The 23,123-nt window shown below is 40.0% G+C and overlaps 1 protein-coding gene across 1 annotated transcript in view; it reads right to left on the reverse strand.

The window, feature by feature from the left end:
- LOC146478416 (ral GTPase-activating protein subunit alpha-2-like) overlaps positions 1–23,123 on the reverse strand; it is a 46,021-nt gene that overhangs the window by 6,371 nt on the left and 16,527 nt on the right. Inside the window, exons 17-37 of the mRNA XM_085111976.1 lie at positions 22,553–22,839; positions 21,309–21,407; positions 18,733–18,894; positions 17,165–17,290; positions 16,415–16,549; positions 14,426–14,484; positions 13,736–13,844; positions 12,751–12,861; positions 11,660–11,728; positions 10,064–10,180; positions 9,022–9,211; positions 7,674–7,741; positions 6,914–7,063; positions 6,162–6,215; positions 4,668–4,812; positions 4,138–4,271; positions 3,828–4,009; positions 3,200–3,307; positions 2,773–2,844; positions 1,963–2,086; positions 960–1,118 (exon numbers count right to left, since the gene is read on the reverse strand). Of these exons, the coding sequence (XP_084968102.1) occupies positions 960–1,118; positions 1,963–2,086; positions 2,773–2,844; positions 3,200–3,307; positions 3,828–4,009; positions 4,138–4,271; positions 4,668–4,812; positions 6,162–6,215; positions 6,914–7,063; positions 7,674–7,741; positions 9,022–9,211; positions 10,064–10,180; positions 11,660–11,728; positions 12,751–12,861; positions 13,736–13,844; positions 14,426–14,484; positions 16,415–16,549; positions 17,165–17,290; positions 18,733–18,894; positions 21,309–21,407; positions 22,553–22,839 (2,660 nt within the window). The remainder of the gene's footprint in view (positions 1–959; positions 1,119–1,962; positions 2,087–2,772; positions 2,845–3,199; positions 3,308–3,827; positions 4,010–4,137; positions 4,272–4,667; positions 4,813–6,161; positions 6,216–6,913; positions 7,064–7,673; positions 7,742–9,021; positions 9,212–10,063; positions 10,181–11,659; positions 11,729–12,750; positions 12,862–13,735; positions 13,845–14,425; positions 14,485–16,414; positions 16,550–17,164; positions 17,291–18,732; positions 18,895–21,308; positions 21,408–22,552; positions 22,840–23,123) is intronic.

Genomic DNA, 23,123 nt, shown 5'->3' on the forward strand with positions numbered 1-23,123 from the left:
CAACGTATGAAACAATCACTCGCGAAGGTAAACCATGCAGCCAGTGCAAAATGGTTAACACGTTCAAAAGGTGCCAAGCGCGGGAAATTAGGAACTGGTAGCAAGCGCGGGAAAACTAGAAACCGGTGTAAGGGCAGGAATTCTAGGAACCCGTGGCAAGTGCGGGAAAACTAGAAACCGGTGTCGAGGAGGGAATTCTAGGTGCCTGTGCCAAGCGCGGGAAATTAGGAACCCGTGCAAACCGCGCGTAAGAAAGATGCAACTGGTGCTAAGGGCGGGAAAACATGCAGCTGGTGGACGAAAAAACTAAGAAACAGTGCTGAGCGCGGGAAACTCATGTATTAGTGCGAAGCGTGGCAAAACATACAGCTGGTGCTAAGCGCGGGAAAACATGAAACCGGCAATGCGCCAAAGGTCTGTAGTCGGGGATCAAAGGAAGCAGACCAGCTCAAATCGCTTGCGGTTTCCCGCCCTTTCCCTTGACTAGTAAGCCTTTTCTCAAGACCAAGCCAATGTCGAACTTCACCAGGTCAATAACGGAAACTACAATCTTTGAAAGATTAAAATGAAAAACTAAACCCCCCCCCCCCCCTCCCCCCAAAATCAATGATGAATTCGCGCGCGAAGCAAAACGAGCCATTTTTCCATTATTGAAATGGGGGGAGGGGTGGTCTTAATTTTTCATTTGATCTCTTGGACAGATTAACATGAAAAAATTAAACCCCCTCCCCCCAAAATCAATTATATATTCGCGCGCAAAGCAAAACTCGCCATTTTTCCATCATTGAAATGGGGGGAGGGGTGGTCTTAATTTTTCATTTGATCTGTCCAAGATTGCAGGGTTGGGTGCCTAGTAAACCCCCCCAAAAAAATATAGTGCACCTTGTCACGATGAGTGCAACAAAATTAAAGTTAAGTTCAGTGGCAACGAAAAACTGCCGAATGTATTAAAGTCCAACCTTTTTGTTAAAGCCAGTGGAGTCAGAAGCAAGAGGCATCCTTGTGGACACATGGAACATGACTTCAGTTGTCGAGTTACAATAGTAAGGGGCTGTGCTACCAGTCGATAGATTCTTCTCTAATCCTCCGAGAAATCCTGTGTGCTTGGAAAGGTCCACCTGATAAAAACAAACAAAAATCGTGAGCAGAATTATCTTAAAGGGACTATGTCACGCCAGGCGCATGCGCCGGTTGGTGAGAAACACTTTGAAATCGTTGGCCCAACTTTTTCAAATACCGTCGGAGAGTTCAGGAAGCTGTTTTCATCTGTTTGAATCGCGTTCATCTTCGGAAAGTTAGCTGAATATTACTTACAACCTTTCTTTAGCAATTTCAAAAGCTGTTTGTTGCAATATTTTCGAAAGCTTTTGCAATGGCGGAAAAGCAATAATCCAGGGACGAGTTGTATGCAAATAAGTCTCAACCGGACTCTACTGCGCATGTACCCCAGCTGACACAGTTCATTTAACACAACAAGTTGAATCAAGTTGGAACCTTAACGTTTTTACAGGAAGCCTGACTAGGTTTGCTCAAGTGTTTATTAGTCACACGGCATGTTGACGTCAATTGTAAGTTTAAAAAGTTGGAACTTGCTTACTGGTTGTAACTACACCTCACTTGAAGTGAGCGATTTTCATTTCAGCTCATTGTCGAAAGTAATTGCCCGTTTGCTCTAGTCTTCCTTTAACACGCTCTGTGATTGGTTGACAAAACTCGTGCCAGTTTCGTCAACCAATGAGAACTCAAACCAAAACGAACCGCGACTTGGCCGCACGCGTTTTCCCGCGCTTGGCACCGGTTACATGTATTTGCTTCGAGTTCTGATTGGCTGATTGTGCTGTTTGTTTCTGTTGTGATTCGTCAGCGTGATTACTTTCGTTTTGGTTTTACGACACTAAAGAAAACTGCTCCATGAGACCAGAACTATGGGAAGACCATCTAGAAGCACAATATATAATTTACCTCCCAAGCCAGGCCTGCAACGAAGCGTTCATATTCCTCGCTCCCCACACCGTTTGACATGATGGATGTCTTGTCCTCCTGGCCCTGAGCCACATATAACAAGGCTATTTTGTGCGTCTCACGACTGAAAGGACGAATAAAAACCGCAGCAACTGAGTGCATAGATATACTTCAGGAACGTTATATCCAGAAATTTTCATCAAATTTCGATGTTGAACTTTGAATAACTCATTAATAATGCGTCAAGAGAAAACAAAGAAAATCACTACTGTGACCGTGGTTTGGATATGTGTTCGTAATTACCATAAAATTTTGCCAACTTTAGCCTTAAATTTCTCCAAGAATTATTGATCATTTGAGAAGCCACATTAAACACTCGAAAGTGTGTTTCATCGGATATCCAAACACCTCGAAGTTGTTTCAAAACTACTACTTCTCAGTGTTTTGATATCTGATGAAACACGCTTTCTCGTGTTTGATTACTTATTACATCTGAGAAATGTTTTTTCACACACGTATTAAACATTAAAATCTAAAGTTTCCATCAATTTGGATTTACGAGTCAACAAGAGTTACTAACCCTTTAAGCCTTAACAGTGATCAGCATCCAATTACTCCTTGTAATACCAAGGCTTATTCAACTCCTGAGGTCAGGAGAAATTAAGGATATGATCACCCAAGGTAAATTTCCTTGATGTTTTAATAACTTCCCCCCAGTAGTTTTATAAGAAAAGTTTGGAGACAACATGGGAGAATTTGTTCTTTGATATATAATTAGGGATTAAAGGGTTAGAGTCTACATTTGCTTACCATCGTCTGTTATCCAGGTTTTTCAGCTCCCGTAGGAAACGATCGTTCTTCTTCAGAAGATCAATTTTAGTTCTGAGGACAAAACAATTAAATTGCACATCAATCTCTCTACTCTACAGAGTCATACAATATGTTAAGGCTTCATGTCTTTCGTTTTTGTTTGTTTTTGTTTTAACCAGTTTGTATTTGAGAGTACGAGTAAATTCCAAGAGAGAGAACAGAAAACAAGCATTTGAACTCTTGGCATAGCAATTTTCACAAAGACTCCATCTCTATGAGAAGGCACATGAGTCGGCCAAAGTGAATCTTCAAGATCGAAAGAAAGTGAGAATTCTTTACTCTTGTCTCTGATTCTTGCTGAATCCGACTCCATCACTGTTTTCTGCTTCCATCTGTTACCTTTATAGTATTGCGATATTTCACTAACCTCTTCTCTGAAGCCATCATACCGGTTTGACTGACTACAAACCGGCATAACTGGAATGGCGACATAGGAACTTCATAAGGAGGGGGAGTGGTCGCCAGCGAAGACAGACTAAAAGCAAACAGAGAGTTAAGTGAACAGAGTATCGCGATAGCTTTACCATAACAATCGACCTCTTCTCTAATCGAGTGGTTCTAACGTTTAACGCCGTGGATTAAATCCTGAAGCGTTACCAATCAAAGGAAAGTCAATGAGAAGTACTCCATTGTTATTCCGACTATTTAACAGTTATCCTGTGATATCGCCTGATACTTAGGCTAAAATCAGGGGATATTCTGCAAGATTGAGCAGGATAATTGTCTTATTATTCAACTCATTGATAACACAGTTTTATTGCGGAAAAGCTAAAGACGACCTTTATTTTGCTATTTTTCTCTCCGACAAAAGAAATTACGTAGATCGCAGGATATCTGTTGTGTACAGACGACGAATATCGAGTGCACCATGGCCATATTTGAGCACTGTTTCCATGTGTTGAATAATAATATGCCATATTCTCAAGAAGAAGAACTTCCCAAGTGTGACAACGTGACTTTGCCACTCTTCCGATATATAAATCTAATAAGAGAACCTGGGATCGTTGACGTCGTCTTCAAACTGCTTCTTCTCGCTGGCGTTTTGTTCAAGTACAGCATCAATGACTTCCATCTCCATGTCATTCAAAACACTGTCAGGGGAGGGGCCGGGCTCATTCAGCGAGAGGTCTGGGTACAACAGACATTCGTGGCTTGACGATCCAATAGTGCAGAGTAACTAGGAATTAAACGAACAAACAGAAATACCTTCAATTTATTTCTTCTTTTTGATGGACTCGTTTTAGAAGATGACTTCCTCACTTAGAGTTGGTTAGCTGATGAAACCAAAAGATAAATAGACCTTACCTCATCAAGTCTATCATCTGGAACAGGTGTAGAGCACTTCCTGGCCTTCTGGAGCGGATGACACGGAATGTCCGTTACTCCGCTGTTTCCATCTTCTTGAGAAAGCAGTTCATCAATGAAATCAGTTCCTGTTCCTATGAGACAAAACCAATTGTCAAGAAATGAAGATGAGTGAGATTTCTGTTGTTGTTGTTGTTTATATATAGCACATACGAACACAAGTATCACCACGTCTTTCAGCTGTCTAAGCCGGTCAGCAAGTTCTCATGGGAGAACCTTCCGATGTGCCTACCTATGATCCGCGGCTACTTATGCACCCCCTCCCCTCACTGCTTTTTATTTTCGCATGGGCTTAATTTTCGACGTTCCAGTGCATCGCTGAAAGTTCGCCGAAATTAAATTCACGAAAATCAAGTAGTAACAAAACAAGGCTGCTATTTTCCTCTCTCATTTCTGAAGGATGCTGCACTGTGCCCAAGCTGATAACGACCAATCAGAGAGTGCTAGAGTATCATTTTTCAGTATCTTACCGCTGTGTTCACTGTCCGCAGACGAAGACCCATGCAATAAGGTATAGTCCCACACGTTTTTCCCCGTCATGTCGCGCATGATCACTCGCACCTGCGTGGCCGCTGTACTTGCGGGCGGCTGGTATACAACTGAGTCAGGCGAATCCTGGAAGAAAAACAAGATAAACAAGAAATACATCAAGCTCAGTAAGGAAAAGTGGAAAACCATTAAATGAATAACAAGCAAAAAATAAAGGCTGTTTTAAGGGGAAGTATCACGCAAATTTGCTGTCATTTCAAAACCCAAAAATGTTTGTCTGTCAGGTAGAAAAAAAAGAAATAATTGTCAACTTCGTTATAAATTATAACCCCAGTGCAATAAAACTGTCGATGAGTGTCTCTGGCCAGAAACAGAGTAGGTCGGAATGGATTGAAACTTGAAAAAAGTTAGGCTAATGTTTTTCAAGTTCTCGCATTTTTGTTTCCAAAATGCGCTAGAACAGATCACAAGTTGTTCCTTTCAAGAATTGAGTTGGTTTCTTTCCTCTCGTCATTCTAGAATTATTTGGCAGCTGATTGTAGGTCTTATTTCACCATTTTTAACAATAGATACCAAAAACCCCATGATACTTCCCCTTTAAGGTTAATTATGCAGCATGAAATTTTGGCGGAATACAATTTTCGCAATTGTTTTCATTTTGCCCTCGATGATCCCACAGAACTTAAACTTCCTTAAAACTATTCCCAGCTTTCGTAACAAAACTTATTTTCTCGAGCATGGCAGATGAAAGGCGTACGCCTTTTAAGTAGCTGATCGTAGTTTTGCTTTAGTCACTTTAGTGCAGAACTATTTGGCCTTCCAAGATTGTGGAATTCGGCGATAAGTCTATACAGAACGAAGCCAAGGTAAAAATGCAATTCGGCAAAGCACAAGATTATGCTTTCCCTCATGAAACAACACCGCTTGAATAAGAAATCGTTAAACTCAGTTCCTAACAGACTATAGCCCCATTCACACCAACAAAACATGTTTAATTAAACCAGGTTTAACAAAATGAAAATTGGCAACATAAAGCTGAAAGATTGGCTTTGACATAGGTTTCAAGTAAACTTTAACTTATGCTTTCACTTTTGCTAAATCTGAAGCCGACAAAAATACGAAAGCAGCTTTTATGAAGGAACCAATTTTAAACTGTGTTTAATTAAACAGCTTTTAAACGTGTTTAAGCCTCGGTGTAAATGGGGCATATGTCAGTCATTCCTAATTGCGAAAAAAAATTTCTCGCATATGAACAACCACCAACACGCCAATAAAATCCGATGAAAATGTCATGGCCCAATAGTGATGAAGATCTAATCTCTCCCTACAATATAACTAACTTGGTCAAACACACAGGCCAGGAGAATATAGAAAATGATCAAACATCAAATGTCTGATGTTTGAACAAATTCTCTCCACAAGTAGCAAGAAATTTCTGAAAAAAAGTGTGGGGAATATGTGTGTTGATATCTCACCTCCAAAGGAAGCTCTACCAAAGATATTAACACCCTATCGTTCAACACGAAAAACTGAAACACAAAAAGACAAAAGACATTTGACATGGTACTACTACGGTGTTTCGTTATGTACATTAGTTGGAGTTTTTCCTGGTTTCATGTTACATCACATCAAATTGTCAGCCAGAGTGAAGGCCATTACTACTGCCTTACATTTACCGTTATCATTTGGTGATAACTAAAGAAAGATGGCAAATTCTAAGCTCGGTAATGAATGAGTAGGATAATATTCATCTTTTAACAGGCAAGGGAAGAAGAAAAGGTCTGAGCTATTTACTAGATTCACATGTGGCACTCGTCCTACATACTGCTACACAGGAAGCCTTAGCAACGACGACGGCGACGGCAATGAGAGCGTCAAAAAACAATGGGCTTAATAACCAAGACAACAACTCTGCACGTGCATTACACTTTTTGGTACATTTCTTTGCCGTCACTGCACGACTAGGACGTGTAATTTCCTGATGGGACGTTTTATGGAGGACGTAAACACATGACGAATTTTTCTTTCGCGTTTCAAACTTGGATGCGGTCAACTCCAGGGAATTTCACCTACATTTGAAATTTAAAGTAAGTCGAAATAATCGCGACGACGTTTGAAAAAACGCTAATTCGTTTTAGTAGTGACTTTTTCGCTGCCGTTGCCGTCGTCGTTGCTAAGCTCCCTAGTGCCCTGTGAGGTGAACGTTAACAACAGACAGTTGACAAACCTGCACATTAGGAGCACTGAAAATACTGGGAGACAGCTCGTCAGCTTCCTCATTGGGATTATCTTCATGTTCGCTGATTGAACTGTCCACTCTTGACGGACCAGCACCGAGTGGATAGTGTCCCAAGTGGTTTACCATGTGCATCATTACCTTAAAAAGAGCAGCAAAAAGATAATAATTAGCAACAATTTACTATCAAAAGTTCCATTTTACTTTAAAAGAAAATCAGTTCTTGCAGAAACAAGGCCACAGGACACACAAGACGTCGGAGATCAACTCGCTTTCTAGGGCGTAAAGCAACTTTAAATTGACTGCTCCCTTCAAGATGGGATGCTAGTCACTGACACGATTACCTCAGCTACTTGTAGTGTTACCCACCGGCATCCGTTCCGAACTTCCGAGCTTAAACCGTTTTTTTTTTTTAACCTCATAAAGCAGTAGGCCATTTCCAAGTTGCTTTGAATCTAATTATGAAAGCGAGACTTCGTGCATAGTTTCTATTATGAATATTAGATTTCCCGCTATTACGGACTCTCTCCATTAAGGACACAAACTCGCAGTCCCGAGGGTGTCCGTAATAAAGGGAGTTGACTGTACACACACGCTCCAAGAGAGACAATGTGGAACTAAATTTCTTGTGTACGAACCCAAAACGACGGCAGAGGCTACACTGAGTTGAGATATGTCCAGAAATTCAGATCCAATTATTACTGCAACCCATATCAGCTGTTTCTAGCTTACAGTAAAATCTTTGACTTACTGCTCTCGCGGTCAGCTCTACAGAATCAGACTTGGGAGGGAAGTCAAGCGTATCCTGACCAGTTGGATCTAAAATCATAACAACACATTATGAACTAGCTATCTCATCAATCAAATAAATAGAATGGTTGCTTTCTAATTGAAAGTAATTTTGCTTTTCCTGCGGTTTTTCCTTTCAATGCTTTTTGACTGGTTCAAAACCAAGACAAAACAAAAGAAAAAAAAAACCTTGCGCCACTCAATCAATGTTAAACCAAACAAATCCAGAATTTTTCAAAAGACTTCAAAGGAGTAATCCATCAATGCGATTTTAACTTAGATAAATTTCCCACTGTTTTATCTTCATGCATAATGATTTTTAAACATCACTTATAAGACTTGTTAATAGTTATTTTTTTAGTTATTTGCTTCAGTTCTGTAAAATACTAGCTTCTAAGCTACTTTGAAAATTCGAAGCGAAATAAACTTTACCTGTGAACGGTTCGTTAGCGTTTTTCTTTGTTTGACGTACGCGTTTTCCCGCGCTAGACGAACGCATTTTCCCGCCATTGGCGTACGCATTTTCCCGCGCTTAACGAACGCGTTTTCCAGCGCTTGACGAACACATTTTCCCGCCCTTGGCGTACGCGTTTTCCCGCCCTTGACGAACGCGTTTTCGCGCGCTTTACATCATTTACAAGACCAGTGAACAAAAACTTCCAGTTCTGATTGGTTTATTGTGTTGTTTAAGTCTGTTGTGATAGGCCTTATCACGGTTTTCGACGCCATTTTGACGAGTAGGCAAACAGGCTTGAAATAACAGTGTTTGTATGGAAATCCGATGTCAAATAATTTTCATAAAACATCGCTTCTGTAAAATTCATGAATTGGAAAATTTTGGCACCAGGAAAAGGATTTTAAGAACAAAATTGGAGGGATACAGCTGTGCCAGAAAGCGTCCAGTCGTGTTTTGAGCTTTCCATACATTTGTTCGTAAAACGAACCAGCCATGAACTGCTACTAAAAATAGTTCGCGGGAAAAAATACAGGGAAATGTATGGAAAGTTCAAAACACGACTGGACGCTTTCTGGCACAGCTACATCCCTCCAATTTTTTTCTTAAACTCCTTTTCCTAGTGCCAAAAATTTCCAATTCATGAAGTTTTCAGAAGCGATGTTTGATGAGAATTATTTGACATCGAATTTCCATACAAACACTGTTATTTCAAGCCTGCTTGCCTACTCGTCAATATGGCGTCGAAAACCGTGATAAGACCTATTGCTTAGAGTGATGCCTTTGGTTTTGCTTCAACGAGACTCACCTACAAACCGCTCTAAATAAAATCCACTGAACAACAAAAGCATGTTACCTGGTGGATCATCAGGTTCAGTGTCCGGTTGAGTTTCAACAGGGCTGCTGGCCAGAGCCGCTGAGCTCCTGTCTTCCTCTTGTAGCCTTCCTAACCTGATTGGCCGTCCATCGCCGCTGATGATGGTGGATATATTCAACTGTTTGGCTCTTTTCTTGGGACCCTTGTTTGAGGCAGCCATCTTTAAGACCTACAACACAAGAAACAAGGTTACAATTAACGCTCTTTTTCTCTTTCCAAGAATTTGCAGTATCCGAGTTTGATCTGAACATATGCTTCACATTGACATTCCAATCCTAGCAGTATGCAGGATGTTTGTCCCAGAACCTAGTTTAATGGCCTCAGTTCCCACGAGTCTCCTGTAGCTCAGTGGTAGAGCATCCGAACTAGTAATCGGAAGGTCTTAGGTTCGACTCCTGATAGGAGCACTCGGATTTTCTTTTTCCGGGTATGCTTGCTGTCACTCACTGAATAATACATCATTCTCAAATCCTTCTTAAGATTACGTGGTTTTCATTTCGTTTTCTCGAGCGTCATTTAAGAATCCCGAAAAGTAATGGAACCGACCATACAACAAATTATTAAGTCGAAGAAAAAAACGTACAAGTTGTGGTACTCTTAACTTTGTGTGAAAGCCAAAAACACACTAAAGTAGGGTGGAAACGTATTTGTATATTTTTGCTCCAGGTTGTTAGATATGTTTAGACAGAAAAACTACTCTTTCGAAAACGTACGCTTTGCTTTTTTCGCAGTTCCTGGTAAATAAGTCGCCAAATACCACGGACATTTTTAATACCCGCAAAGCTTTTACAGGCCAGCTCAACACGATTTCAAGAATCCTAACCCCTGCCATTTTTTTCTTCTCCATAATTCCAACTGTGGTCATTTTAGATTTTAGCAATCTAAACGGTACCAACTCACAAATGTTTCTTACCGCGATCACCTGGACCCTGGCGTTTTTTACATAAGAGTCCCCCCACCCCTCTCCCCGTTTGTAACCCTCCTCCCCATCCTACAACCTCTTTAATAACCCAATAATCACCTGGAAGACTCGAGAGAGTATACTGACATTCTCATCTTCGTTTGTTTTCGACATCAGTTTTGAAATTGGTATCACCATCAGCCAGTCCAGTAAGCACATCAGAACTGACGCCAAAACCTCAACAAACCAAACACAAATGACAGTCACATAACTTAACTTCGTACACTAGTCTGCTGTGATCCACCGTACAGAAAGAGATGGCGCCTGGTACAGGGCGTCAAGTGACAAATGACAGTCAGAAAATAGGAACATAGTAAGTACAGTGGCCAAAAAATTGGAAAAAGCATAGGAATTCTCACTCCAAAATAGGAAAAAAATAGGAAGCTTCCTTTGAGTTTTATCCTCTTAAAGGGGCACTGTGGTAGGGATTTTGCTGTATTCAGAGCAATTCTGCGCTGCCAATGAATATCCCAGAATTCCTTGCACAATACCAAAAGTACTGAAAAAAATCTGGGCACGAGTTTCAGAAGAAAATCATGGAAGCGAAAACGATCTTCAAAATGGTCTTTTTCACATACAGTAGGGGATTCAGTTTTTTTTGTTTTGTTTTTTTTGGCAGCATTTATCAATTTTACTGACAATTTTATTTCAAATAATTGTTTCAATGCCCCAAGTAAAACCCCTAAAAAATAGGAGAAAATAGGAGGCAGGCCAAAAAATAGGAACTTGAAGCCCTGCTGGTACATTTACCCATAATCAGTTAGCATGCGAAAAACCCTAAAAACGCTCATAAAAACTCACAGAGAAGTTCCAAAAATTTCAAACCTAGCATGCACAATGTGGTTAGTACAGGGACGAATTTCGCCAAAAATATGGCTTTCTATGTGCCTATTGGCTTGTTAGGTTCGCAAGATATTGTGGTAAATTACAGCCGCCATCTTTTTCAGTACAGATTGCTTCGACTGTCATGTAACATTCACTGAAAGATGACTTGTGCCGTGTTGTGTTCTTGGAAGTCTTGAAAAAGCAGTTTCACACACTAAATTTTTCTTTTGACCAAATTACTCGAACACTAAAAGTGAGAGTTACAAGACATTTCAACGACTCTATGTCGTCATTTCTAAATGCAAATGTACCTGACGGGTTTAGCAGTAGAAATTTCCAAAATTTTATATTTGAAAACGTGAGCAATTTACAGGAGAATGTTTCGTAACGGAGAAAGTCTAGTCTTCCTCAACTGTCTCACTTGCAAAATATTCACTTGTGTAGTATTCATATTCTCACCTAAGAGCTTTATGTCAAGTGAAAACGAACGCGACGCAAGCACAAGCACAAGAAAAGTTAAAATTTTGATCCTTGTGCTTGTGCTTAAGCTTGCGTCGAGGCCGTTTGCACGGTGAAAATTAGCACGCTTGTGCTTGCGCTTTTGCTTGCTTCGCTACTGATAATCAAATTTATTGATTAATAAAAATTCTGGTTTCTCCATGAGTGGACCGTCAACTGTCCTCAACCTCGTACTAAATCAAAAATTCTTAAAGTGAATCACAAAAGTAACCCAAGGATAAGCTTTCTTACATCACTACCGTATGACTCTGGGCATGTTCTTTTGGCATTTGTTAATAAAGGATTCATCCATAAAAGTGACGTGTTATTTACCTTGTGTTGCTCTTGAATGTGACACGATTCTCCTCCCGGAAGCAGATTCACGATGGCGTGACACAGAACCTACAAATGTGCAGTTAAAATCCTTCATAAAACAAACAGTTAATGAATGGGTGAGACATCTTTAATTACAGCCTTACGCGCCTTTTGGCGCAGAGAGCGATAACGATGACAGCTTTAATCATTAACTCTAAATTTACAAAGTCATTGACCATTTGCCAATCTTAACTATCCTTTTTTCTTGTTTTCCTCCTTTCCGCTTCTTAGATAAGATACGTTTGCTTTGAGATCCGAGACTAAACAAGCTTGCTCAATAAAGGGCCTAGCAGGTTTTCTGATGCATAGTAATTTATGCAATCCGTTGCCATACCGAATCAAGGGTCACAGATGCAATCAGGCTGCCAGATTAACACCCAAAGATCTGACGAACATTGGCAAATACTTACGCCGTTCTTCACGCAATATATCAAACACGAGGAATAGTGTTTCATGTGGGATTTCAAACACCGAGAAGTAGGTTGGAAAACAAGGTGCAGCCCATTTTTTTTTTTTTAACCAACTTCGACGTTTTTGGAAATAGGATGAAACACTCTTTCGAGTGTTTCAAAACGCTTCTCAAACCAGCAATAATTCTTGGAGAAATTCAAAGCAAACGTTCATCAAGTGTTTCGATAATTACGATCCCATTTCCAAACCTCCTTCACGGAGGTGATTTCCTTGTTTTCTCTTCATGAATTATTAGTGAGTTTGAAAACTATTTTCGAATGGTTCCCTGAACGAAAGCCACGTTCTTGAGAAGTTTTCGAAATGTCTTCAACGATTTTTGCCCGTTTTCCAACGATGCCGATTTAATCTCCACTGTCCAGAGAGGAAATCTTCACTTTCTAGATCGGATCACATACTTCGTCGAAGATCACAAGAAATCTCTCCAAGATTACCGAAAGGGACGTTTGCCAAAATGCAGCATTTCTTAGTAGATTTCGTTTGTTTTCCAAAGGAACGCCGTATCTTGTCGAAGATCAGAAAAAAATGTAATTCTTGCAAAGGTTTTCTTGTGGTTTTAGAAGGACAAAGGACAAACAAACCTCCACAATCTTCAGAGGCAGATCCTGGTCAAACACACAGAGTTCCTTGTAGTACTCAGACAGCATATGAATAACTTCACAAGCCACATGACAAACAGACCTGTTATGAAACTGAGAAGCCAGACATTTTTGCTTTAGTTACCTTAGCCAGTGTCTATGTAGGCACTCAAAATAAATTAGAGGTACCACAAGATAAACGGAGAGAGCTAAATTTCTCTTAATGTACATGTAAGAAACATGGTTTAAGGAATACAGTCAACTCCCGCCTTGCGGACACCTCGCTATTACAGACACCCCGATAATACGGACAGCAGCTAAATCCCCAGCAAAACTAGATTACAGACGTTTGACTGAAGTAAATTGCCGCTGTTACGGACCGCTCGCTATTAAGAACACTAACTCGAGGTCCCGAGAGTGTCCGCAATATAAAAGGGAGTTGACTGTATACTACTTGCACAAATATTTAGAGCATAAATGCACCTGTAATCGCCACAAAGATGTACTGCTTTCACTCAGGCTTTCAGGCAGAAATTGAAAATGGAACGTCCAAGAGACACTGCGTGCAATTTCACGGAATTTTATGAGAATTTACGTGATAGCTCGGACAACCTTCTTACTAAAACCACTGAATTGTATCAAAAAGTAGACATCTATTGAACGCCTGGACACACTTCCTGCTAAAGCACTGTTTTCAATTGAATGAAGAGACTTAAGGTCATCAAAAACACTGTTTCTTGTGCATGAACGGTTACACTGTTCACATGAGCCTTCGTCCACAGAAATTTGAACTATCGTTTGAAGCACTCTCTAGTTTCCTCAACAAAACCACAGTTTAGCGCAAATCAGAAGTTGTTACCCAATGGTCCTACATTCAGGTTTTATCCACAAACTTAAACGTGAAAAAAATACGGAAGGTTTAACACTGAAAGGGTGATAACCACAAGGGTTTGATTTATTTATTGCTGCAGAGGGCTTCAATACTTACAGTAATAGAAGCTAAAAGAACACAAATGCAGTCATGAACTTTAGGATGGCCTTTGCAGTGAATGAGCTCTTCTACAATGAACAAGCCAAGAGCGTTGAGCGCTATACATCTGAAAGAAACAAACCACAGTATCTATTAAGTCTTTCACTCGATGAAAGCCAACAATTTCAAAACATATCGAGAGTGACCTATCATTTGTTAGAACACTTAACCTGTGCCTTGCCCCTACTCCCCCCCCCAACACACACACACACCCTCCCCCCCCCCTAAAAAAAAAAAAACAACAACAACAACAAAACATGTTAATAACAAGGATTTGGAACCGTTTGGCCAAAATATCTTTTAAAGAAAGAAGTTGTTGAAATAAATGTAATAGTATATTTCAAGCCTGGTGAATGAATGTACCATCACATTTATTTCATATACCACACCTTCGACATTCATATCATAGCAGTATGCAGGATATTTGTTCCATGAACCTAGTTTAATGCCCTTAGCTCTCACGAGTCTCCTGTAGCTCAGTGGTAGAGCATCCGAACTAGATATCGGAAGGTCTTAGGTTCGACTCCTGATAGGAGCACTCGGATTTCTTTTTTCCGAGTATGCCTGTGTCACTTTCTAGAATAATACATCATTCTCAAAGAAGCTGTTGTCTATGTTGTATCCAATGATAGACATTCTTGTACAAACCTTGCAGTGCAGGAGGGATCAAGCTTAGATGCTCGTAACAAAGACCCGATGAGTTTATCCTGCAATGAGAAAAAAAGTCACATGACCAATGCTTATCAGATATGACATAGCAAACAACTACCAACAATAACAAAATATTTAACAATTATTCCATGAGCGCGCGTTGGATATGAGATGATAGATAGCCAACGAGGCGAGAAGCAACGAGTTGGCTATAATCATCTCATATTCAACAAGTGCGAGTGGAGTAATTGTTTTATTAAAAACAATCAAGTAATATTGGTAGGCCTTGCTGATTTCGCTTTCAAGAGAAACCAGAAAACAATTTATGGTCGCTTCTTCTCGGGCATGGTATAAATAAACAATAGCCTCCATTTGGCGCGAAAATATGCTCAGATATTTGTCCGCGGACATTATCTGTTCCGCGAAGCGAACAGTTTTTCGAGAGCGAAGCTCGAGGAAAACTGTGAGCTTCAAGGAGCAGATAATGTCCAAGGACAAATATCTGAGCATATTTTTAAAGTCAAATAGAGGCTATTGTGTTTATTATCCTTCAAATATTTTTCGCAACATGCGGGAATCTCGCGGGAATCGGCAGGATCTGCCATTCTGTCATATGTCAATCACGTCAAAGTTTGTCAGTTGGCTTCCAAAATCTTCACGTCAGATTTCGCTTCAGGTCGAAAGCGTTTGTTTGGGGAAAAGGTAAAACATTTGAAAGGAAAGTAAACTTGTTTAATTCCGTGAAAGACAAAGGCAAGATACAAGTGGCGGATAAGGTTCCAGGGAATCTAACTACCTCTCGAAAACAAGCTAAAGATCGCTGAAAGCGAAAAACTGTAAAGTATCGCATTCCGTAAAAAGTGTAAACTGCCGTCAACGATCAGCCGGCGCTTTGTCGTTCTCTTCCTTTATCTCGTGTTCAATTGGAGCAGCACTTTATATCGAAAATACAATTGTGGAATTTGCTAGCCGAAAACGACCTGTGAAGAAATCGAAGCTGAACCTGCAGTCGAATACGACGCCACCGGTTGTTTTTGCTGGATTCCATCAAAGCGCTTTCTTTGCTAACTCGACATTGAATGGAGCCAGCAACGAAGTCGTTCACAATCACTGAGGATTAAACTTGTTGCTCGAGAGTAGGACAAGCTGCTTCTCTTCGTAGAGAATTTCGACATCTCGGGGTATCATGGCTGGTTTTTGTTTCGTGGACGAGATTTTATGTTCGCGAGCGATCTCGACCAGGTGAGCATTGATGGCATCATTTACCTGTTTGAACTCTGTCAGTAATGGCACTGAAATTTATGTTTTCGTTATTTAAATTCCTTATATCCAGGCCAGCACGAATTGCTGTCATTGAATTACAACTGCAATATTTGCCGTCGTGTAAGCGAGCTTCGAGCTTATTAATAAAACTCGTTCAATAGCTTGTTGATGGTTTTCTCATTTCGCCAGACTGAAAGAAAACCATAAATACTCTTAAATGAGATGGGCTAAAACTTTTCGCCTTTCATATTTTTCAGTTTTACCACATTTTTAATTCAAGGACTGTTAAACAGAGTTCAAACCAAAAGAAAATGTCGCAAATACGAGCTTGAGTATTTCAACATTTCGTTTACGAACAGCTTACCGTCAAAAACGTTTAGAGCGTATGTTGTTTTCTGGTACTGGTTTATCGACCAGCAGGTTTATCTCTTCTTCTGTCACAAAAGCAAACCGTTCCCCCATCTTGACATTCATTTTAATTGCAAACTTGACGCTCCTTGAAGTTTTTGAAATTGGGGAATATCACTTGGGGAATATCCTCCGATATTCCCCAGTTTTAGCTGGGGTATATTTGGTCACGTGAGGCGTTTAGACCAATCGCGCGCGAGCGAAAATATTTGATGGATTATAATGGCTCATATACCATGGCCGCTCAGCCAATCAAAATCCTGGAATTGCATTATACAATGATTCAGTTTTTAATAATGCTCATTATATGCAAACCTTGATATCTTTTCCAGTGCTTTTATGCTGGTACTCGTTGGTTTGGTGTCCAGGCTGGTGGAGTGGCATGTTAGGAAAAATGTTCGGAAAACACAACAGAGAGCCAATCAAGGTCACTGCCTCTTCTCTTGGAAGCTGTGAGACAACACAATTAGGAAAGTATATTTTGAAATTATTTGACACCAAATTCCAGTTTTTGTGTCATTGAAGAGCACTTAGTTGTCACCTTTTCAATATGTGTATATTGGATTGGATTTGGCAGATTTTCAGCAGTATACGTCATGTAAGAAACAATTTTCTGTTACACAATTTTCTTTTAAACACAAAACGTCACTCTTTAATGCTTTAACAGCAAACACAATCATGTAAATTCAGTTACGATTTTGTTGCCACACAAAAAATGTCATGTTCATTTAACACTAAAACTCAAGAAAAGATTGTTTTCACTACAGTTCGCTACGGACCAAACCATCCCCACTTTACTACTCATTACGTGTACGTGCACATTCAAAGCTGCGCGACTTGTTAATCATATCATTAGTCTCAGTTCAGAATTGTCAGCTTACTTCAAAGCTGAAACGCAACGTTTGCAAGGTAAAAAGTGAACTGAAATAAGTTTACCATTAATAGGTGACTCATTTTCCCATTGCAAACACAACATTTTCCACCAAGTTTGCACTCCCACCCCCCCCCCCTCCCCTCCCCTCCCCCAGCCCAAACAAGCACCAACTGGAATTGATTAACGCATACCTCCATATTCTGACTAATAACAACTCCATTTGTAGCTTGAATAAAATCGAGTACCAGAAGACTCGAGCTTGGCAACATCACAGAGAAGAAATGCGCACACCTGCTAACAATAGCACTGGTAATATCCTACAATGTAAAGGGAAATTTGAATCACAAGAGGGCTTCGCTATCATCATTCAAAACAACTGCGTCAAGTTCGTCGCTCGCAAGAACAAAATGAAGTTTTCTGTGATATAGCTCTTCTCAGTACTTTGCTGAAAACTTGAAGGCATTTCACGCACCCATTTCACCCACTTGTCAACCAGTGTCATTTGGCGGGAAAATGATATAGCTTTCATCATTTTACCACAACTTTTTGTGAGAAAAGCGCTGTGGTAAAAACAAGTCCTCGAATCGTTGGTGATCTCGTCTTTTCAGACTATCATCATTTCAAAACAACTGCGTCAAGTTCGTCGCTCCAAAAGAGCAAAATGAATCTTCCTGGGATGTCTTAGACTGCTTGCAGTTTCTCTCTCAAAGTTTGTGCAGTGGTAACACACAGCAAAAACGTTTGACGAGAGATTGGGAGCAGACGAGATCGGCGTGCGAGAAGAGAAACTCGACGGATTCATTAATCCTCGGATCTTAATGGGGCAGCGTCACCTATTTGTGATGTTACTTTGAATGGCCAAAAAACACATCTGCGTTGACGGAATCGTTAAAATAATGGTTCAGTTTTGTTAATAGTAACCCCAATACTACACAGGAACTAATGTTAGTTATTTTTGGGCGTGAATGGCCAAGATTGAAATGGATTGAAACTTGAAAAAATTGGCCAATTTTTTCAAGTTTTTCCAGCGTATTTGGAGAAATCGCTAAAAAAACTGATTATAGTTTGTTCTTCCCAGGAGAAATCACTTAAGGACTGTGCCTACTATTGTTACCGCGCATACGTTATGCGCATCTCGAGATACTCGGGTTTCCTATGAGTGGTGCCTACTAATACAGGAATATTTTTGCGCGCTTTAAAACTATGCGGAGAAAGCAGAACTTAGCAAGTGATTTTGGTATCCAAAAAGAAAAGTGGGGGTAACCATGCATTTTTCAGAGACAAAAAAGCTTCAATTTGGAAAAAAGCGCCATACATTGCTTTGTATTTTACTGGTTTTTTGAATTATTGTTGCTTAATTATCTCTAAAAAATGCGTGGTTACCCCCAATTTTCTTTTTGGATTTCAATAGCCGCTACTAAGATCTGCTTTTCTCGCATAGTGATAAACTGCGCAAAAATACTTCGCTATTAGTAGGCACCGTCCTTAATATTTTATTCTCGGTGCTCTAGTAGCAATTTGATGTTGGCGAAAAGGTTCCTTGTAAAATATTTGAGCAGTTTCGACCAAAACACAGAGAAATCTCCGTGAGAGTGCCTCTTTGAGAGAAAAGGGGAACTGCAAGCAGTCTAGGGATATCTCCTCTTAGTACTTCGCTAAAAACTTGAAGTCAAACTCGTATTTGTAGTTGCACTGGTACTAGATCAGAATCTAAATGTCTCTATTGAACATACATTCACTCATTTTCCGTTTGACTAACCTGATCAGTGCCTGTGAGTCCAATATGCATCAGCCTATAGAAGTGCGTCAAGTACTCTTGAGTGAGCGGTACACCTTGACGGCAAACTGTCATAGCACACATCAGTTTGTAGGCAAGAAGACGGCCACTCTTAAATTCATTGTTAATGGACAACGAGGCGGCCTGAGTAAAGACAAAAAACTTTGAGTATTTTGCCTGTGAATACATTGGGAGAACTTCCTCCATAAAAACAATATTGATTGATTGATTGAGTGAGTAAGTGAGTGAGTGATTGATTGATTGATTGATTGATTGATTGATTGATTGATTGATTGATTGATTGAGTGATTGATTGATTGATTGAGTGAGTGAGTGAGTGAGTGAGTGATTGAGTGATTGATTGATTGATTGATTGATTGATTGATTGATTGATTGATTGATTGATTGATTGATTGATTGACAAAGTGTACGGCACAAGACTGGAACACTTGTGGCGCGTTACATTTCACCAAAATGGACAAAGAGGCGGCCTGAGTAAAGACAAAAAACTTTGAGTATTTTGCCTGTGAATACATTGGGAGAACTGCCTCCATAAAAACAATATTGATTGATTGATTGATTGAGTGAGTGAGTGAGTGAGTGATTGATTGATTGATTGATTGATTGATTGAGTGAGTGAGTGATTGATTGATTGATTGATTGATTGATTGAGTGAGTGAGTGAGTGAGTGAGTGATTGAGTGATTGATTGATTGATTGATTGATTGATTGATTGATTGATTGATTGATTGATTGATTGATTGATTGATTGATTGATTGATTGATTGACAAAGTGTACGGCACAAGACTGGAACACTTGTGGCGCGTTACATTTCACCAAAATGGACAAAGAGGCGGCCTGAGTAAAGACAAAAAACTTTGAGTATTTTGCCTGTGAATACATTGGGAGAACTGCCTCCATAAAAACAATATTGATTGATTGATTGATTGAGTGAGTGAGTGAGTGAGTGAGTGAGTGATTGATTGATTGATTGATTGATTGATTAAGTGATTGATTGATTGATTGATTGATTGATTGATTGATTGATTGAGTGAGTGAGTGAGTGAGTGAGTGATTGAGTGATTGATTGATTGATTGATTGATTGATTGATTGATTGATTGATTGATTGATTGATTGATTGATTGACAAAGTGTACGGCACAAGACTGGAACACTTGTGGCGCGTTACATTTCACCAAAATGGACAAAGAGGCGGCCTGAGTAAAGACAAAAAACTTTGAGTATTTTGCCTGTGAATACATTGGGAGAACTGCCTCCATAAAAACAATATTGATTGATTGATTGATTGAGTGAGTGAGTGAGTGAGTGATTGATTGATTGATTGATTGATTGATTGATTGATTGATTGATTGATTGAGTGAGTGATTGATTGATTGATTGATTGATTGATTGATTGAGTGATTGATTGATTGATTGATTGATTGATTGATTGAGTGATTGATTGATTGATTGATTGATTGATTGATTGATTGATTGATTGATTGATTGATTGATTGATTGATTGATTGATTGACAAAGTGTACGGCACAAGACTGGAACACTTGTGGCGCGTTACATTTCACCAAAATTTTCAGTTTAACCGTTTGAGATACAAATGGCACAGGCAGATCAAACGGAAATTTCCCGGAGCAGAAGGATGATCTTCGTAAGTACTCTACTTTTTCCGTTTCAGCTAGTCAGAGTGGAAATTACCATCCATTTGCACAAAATTTCCATTTCCAGTTTGTTGTCTTCTTGCGCTATCATTGCACTATCACGTAAGTTTTTTTTTATTTACCAGTGAGATTACAAGTTTGGAACGAATGGAAAAAGCGTTTCCATTAGTCACGGAAATTTTCTGGAATTTCCGACCGAAAATTTTGGCCAAATGGAAAGCGTCCCAGATGAAACATTGCACACAAGGTGCACCATTGCATGTAATGTTACATGCAGTTCAAAGCTGCAGAGTTTGTCCACCGCGCACACCACTCCATCATTCTGCTTTCGAAATGTTGGATGCAACAATAATTTTCTTAATGTTCAGAGAATGGATGATACTCCGAGTACTGAGTACTGGGTTATGGCAAACAACACAGTGCGTTCCAACCTAAAATGTTGTCCCTTACCCTCAAAATTTCGTGGGTAGCCAATTCTATCAAATTAAAAGACTTGGTTTTAAATTTCAAAGAAAGTATTAAAGGGACAGGTTGCAAGTTGCACATATACGCCAATGACATGAATTTGATTCAAAACACCAAGAATATATCACCAGATTCATAACGTTCTCCTCCGTTAAAAGGTTGTGAATTGTTCCTTTACAGATAGGCTTTTATATACAAATATTTGGTCTATCGGCAGAGTTGCTAAGTAAAGGTAAGGTGGCCACAGTAAAGAGCTTCAAGTGCTGACTTTTGGCGCGTTAGCCCTTTGTCAGAAGATTCGCTCTGACGAACGTCTAACGCTACCCACCAACACAGCACCACAGCGTCTTTAGAAACTAGCCCCTCATCCATTTTATATCCATTAACAATGATTATGTAGCACCAGACGGAACTTACCTCAAACGCCCATGTAGCCATGTGCTGTAGCGGAGGGATTAACACAGGAATGGGAGGAGTGAACTTGTTATCCAGTGAGATGCCTTGATTCAATCGGATCTGCAGAGAGACACATATGCAATGTCAGCTTAAAGGTGAAGTGTCATGGGGTTTTTGAGCTCTTTGGATAAAAATGGTGAAATAGGACCTTCGCTTAGCTATAAAATAATTTTAGAGCAATGAGAGCAAAGAAATAAACTCAATTCTTGAAAGGAACAACTCGAGATCATATTTTGGAAACAAAAATGCAAGAACTTGAAAAACGTTAGCCTAACATTTTTCAAGTTTCAATCCATTCCGACCTACTCTGTGTCTGGCCAGAGGCACTAATAGACAGTTTCACTGCACTGGGATAATAATTTGTAACAAAACTAGACAATTTTTTTTTGTTTCAGAGAAACATTTTTGGGTTTTAAAATGACATCAAATTCACGTAGTACTTCCACTTTAAGTTCACGGGTGTCACAGAGCTCTTTAGAAATTCTGATTTCATCAGCCTTGGGAATCGTGAAGACCTGTTGTTTTTCAGGACTAGGGGCATCGTTTTTGTTGTAGTTGTTGCTGTTTTTTTTTCCACTGTTTCTGATGTTAGTTTATTGGGTTTTTTTTTTTTTTTTGGGGGGGGGGGGGGGGGGCAATCCTGTGACACATTCTGAGAGCTCTGTGTCGGCCCAGCATTCAATTAGGTTAGAGTCTATGGGCGCTTTCTATTTAGCCAACATTTTTGGTTGGAAATTTCGGAAATTTCGTATCAAATAGACCCTTATCACTCGGCGGCCATGTTGAGTCTCGGGGGAATAAAGCTTTGTTTTCGCACGGCAATCCTCGGCCAGACGCGAATTTAGTGCGAGGCTTACCGTGCAAAGCTTGTTATTTTTTTATTCTCCCGAGACTCAACATGGCCCCCAAGTGATAAGGGTCTATGGAAAGGCTTTTTACCATTCGCTCCAAACTTGCAATCCCATTGATAGATCAAGAAACGTACGTCATAGTGCAATAACGGCAAAAGAAGACAACAAAGTGGCGATGGAAATTTTCTGCAAATGGAACAGTCATTCCTTTCGGACCAATTGAAAAGTGGCGTACCTCCAAAGGTCAACCGTTTGTTCTGGAAAATTTCCGTTGATCCGCGCGTACCATTTGTATCTCTACCAGCTAAACCGAAAAGCCCTATATCTATTCATCAAAACATATCAAATTAATACCTTGGCCAGCATGTTCCAAATTGACGTCAGGCACTTGAACACTTTTGCATGGATGGTGGGTTCTTTGATCTTGTTCACATTACCCAGAATGCCCAGCATTCTGCGCCACAGGATCACCGCTGCCACAGGGCTCCACCCTTCCCTATCGCCACCTGCCACTACACTAGTCTCCTCTTCATGGGTATCATCTGAACCAAAATTAGGATCAAGGAGCTCCTCATGGGTTTCTTCATCTAAATGGTGAGGAGAAGGTGATCTGGAACCTGCAGCCAGGTCATCAGGAGTTTCTGAAACAACAACAAAAGCTTTTAACCCTATCTAGACGGGGGGTGGGGGGAGGGATTCTGTCCATGGCAAATTTGAACCTGAATAACTTTTTTAAATAGTTGCGCAAACGCTATGAAAACTTCAAGACTTTCTTGGAAATTTATCTGGAAAAAATTCGGTGTGGTCGGTAAGCGTTCATTGACTTTGATGTTACGATGGCAACCAATTTTTGACAGGCAGTTTCTACAGTTCCTTGTGTTTCTTGATTGGTTTTGAGTACTTTTCGCTTAATTTTGGCACTTTC

This window comes from Pavona decussata, unplaced genomic scaffold (assembly GCF_977016875.1).
Source record: "Pavona decussata unplaced genomic scaffold, jaPavDecu1.1 SCAFFOLD_64, whole genome shotgun sequence".
NCBI classification, from domain to species: Eukaryota; Metazoa; Cnidaria; class Anthozoa; order Scleractinia; family Agariciidae; genus Pavona; species Pavona decussata.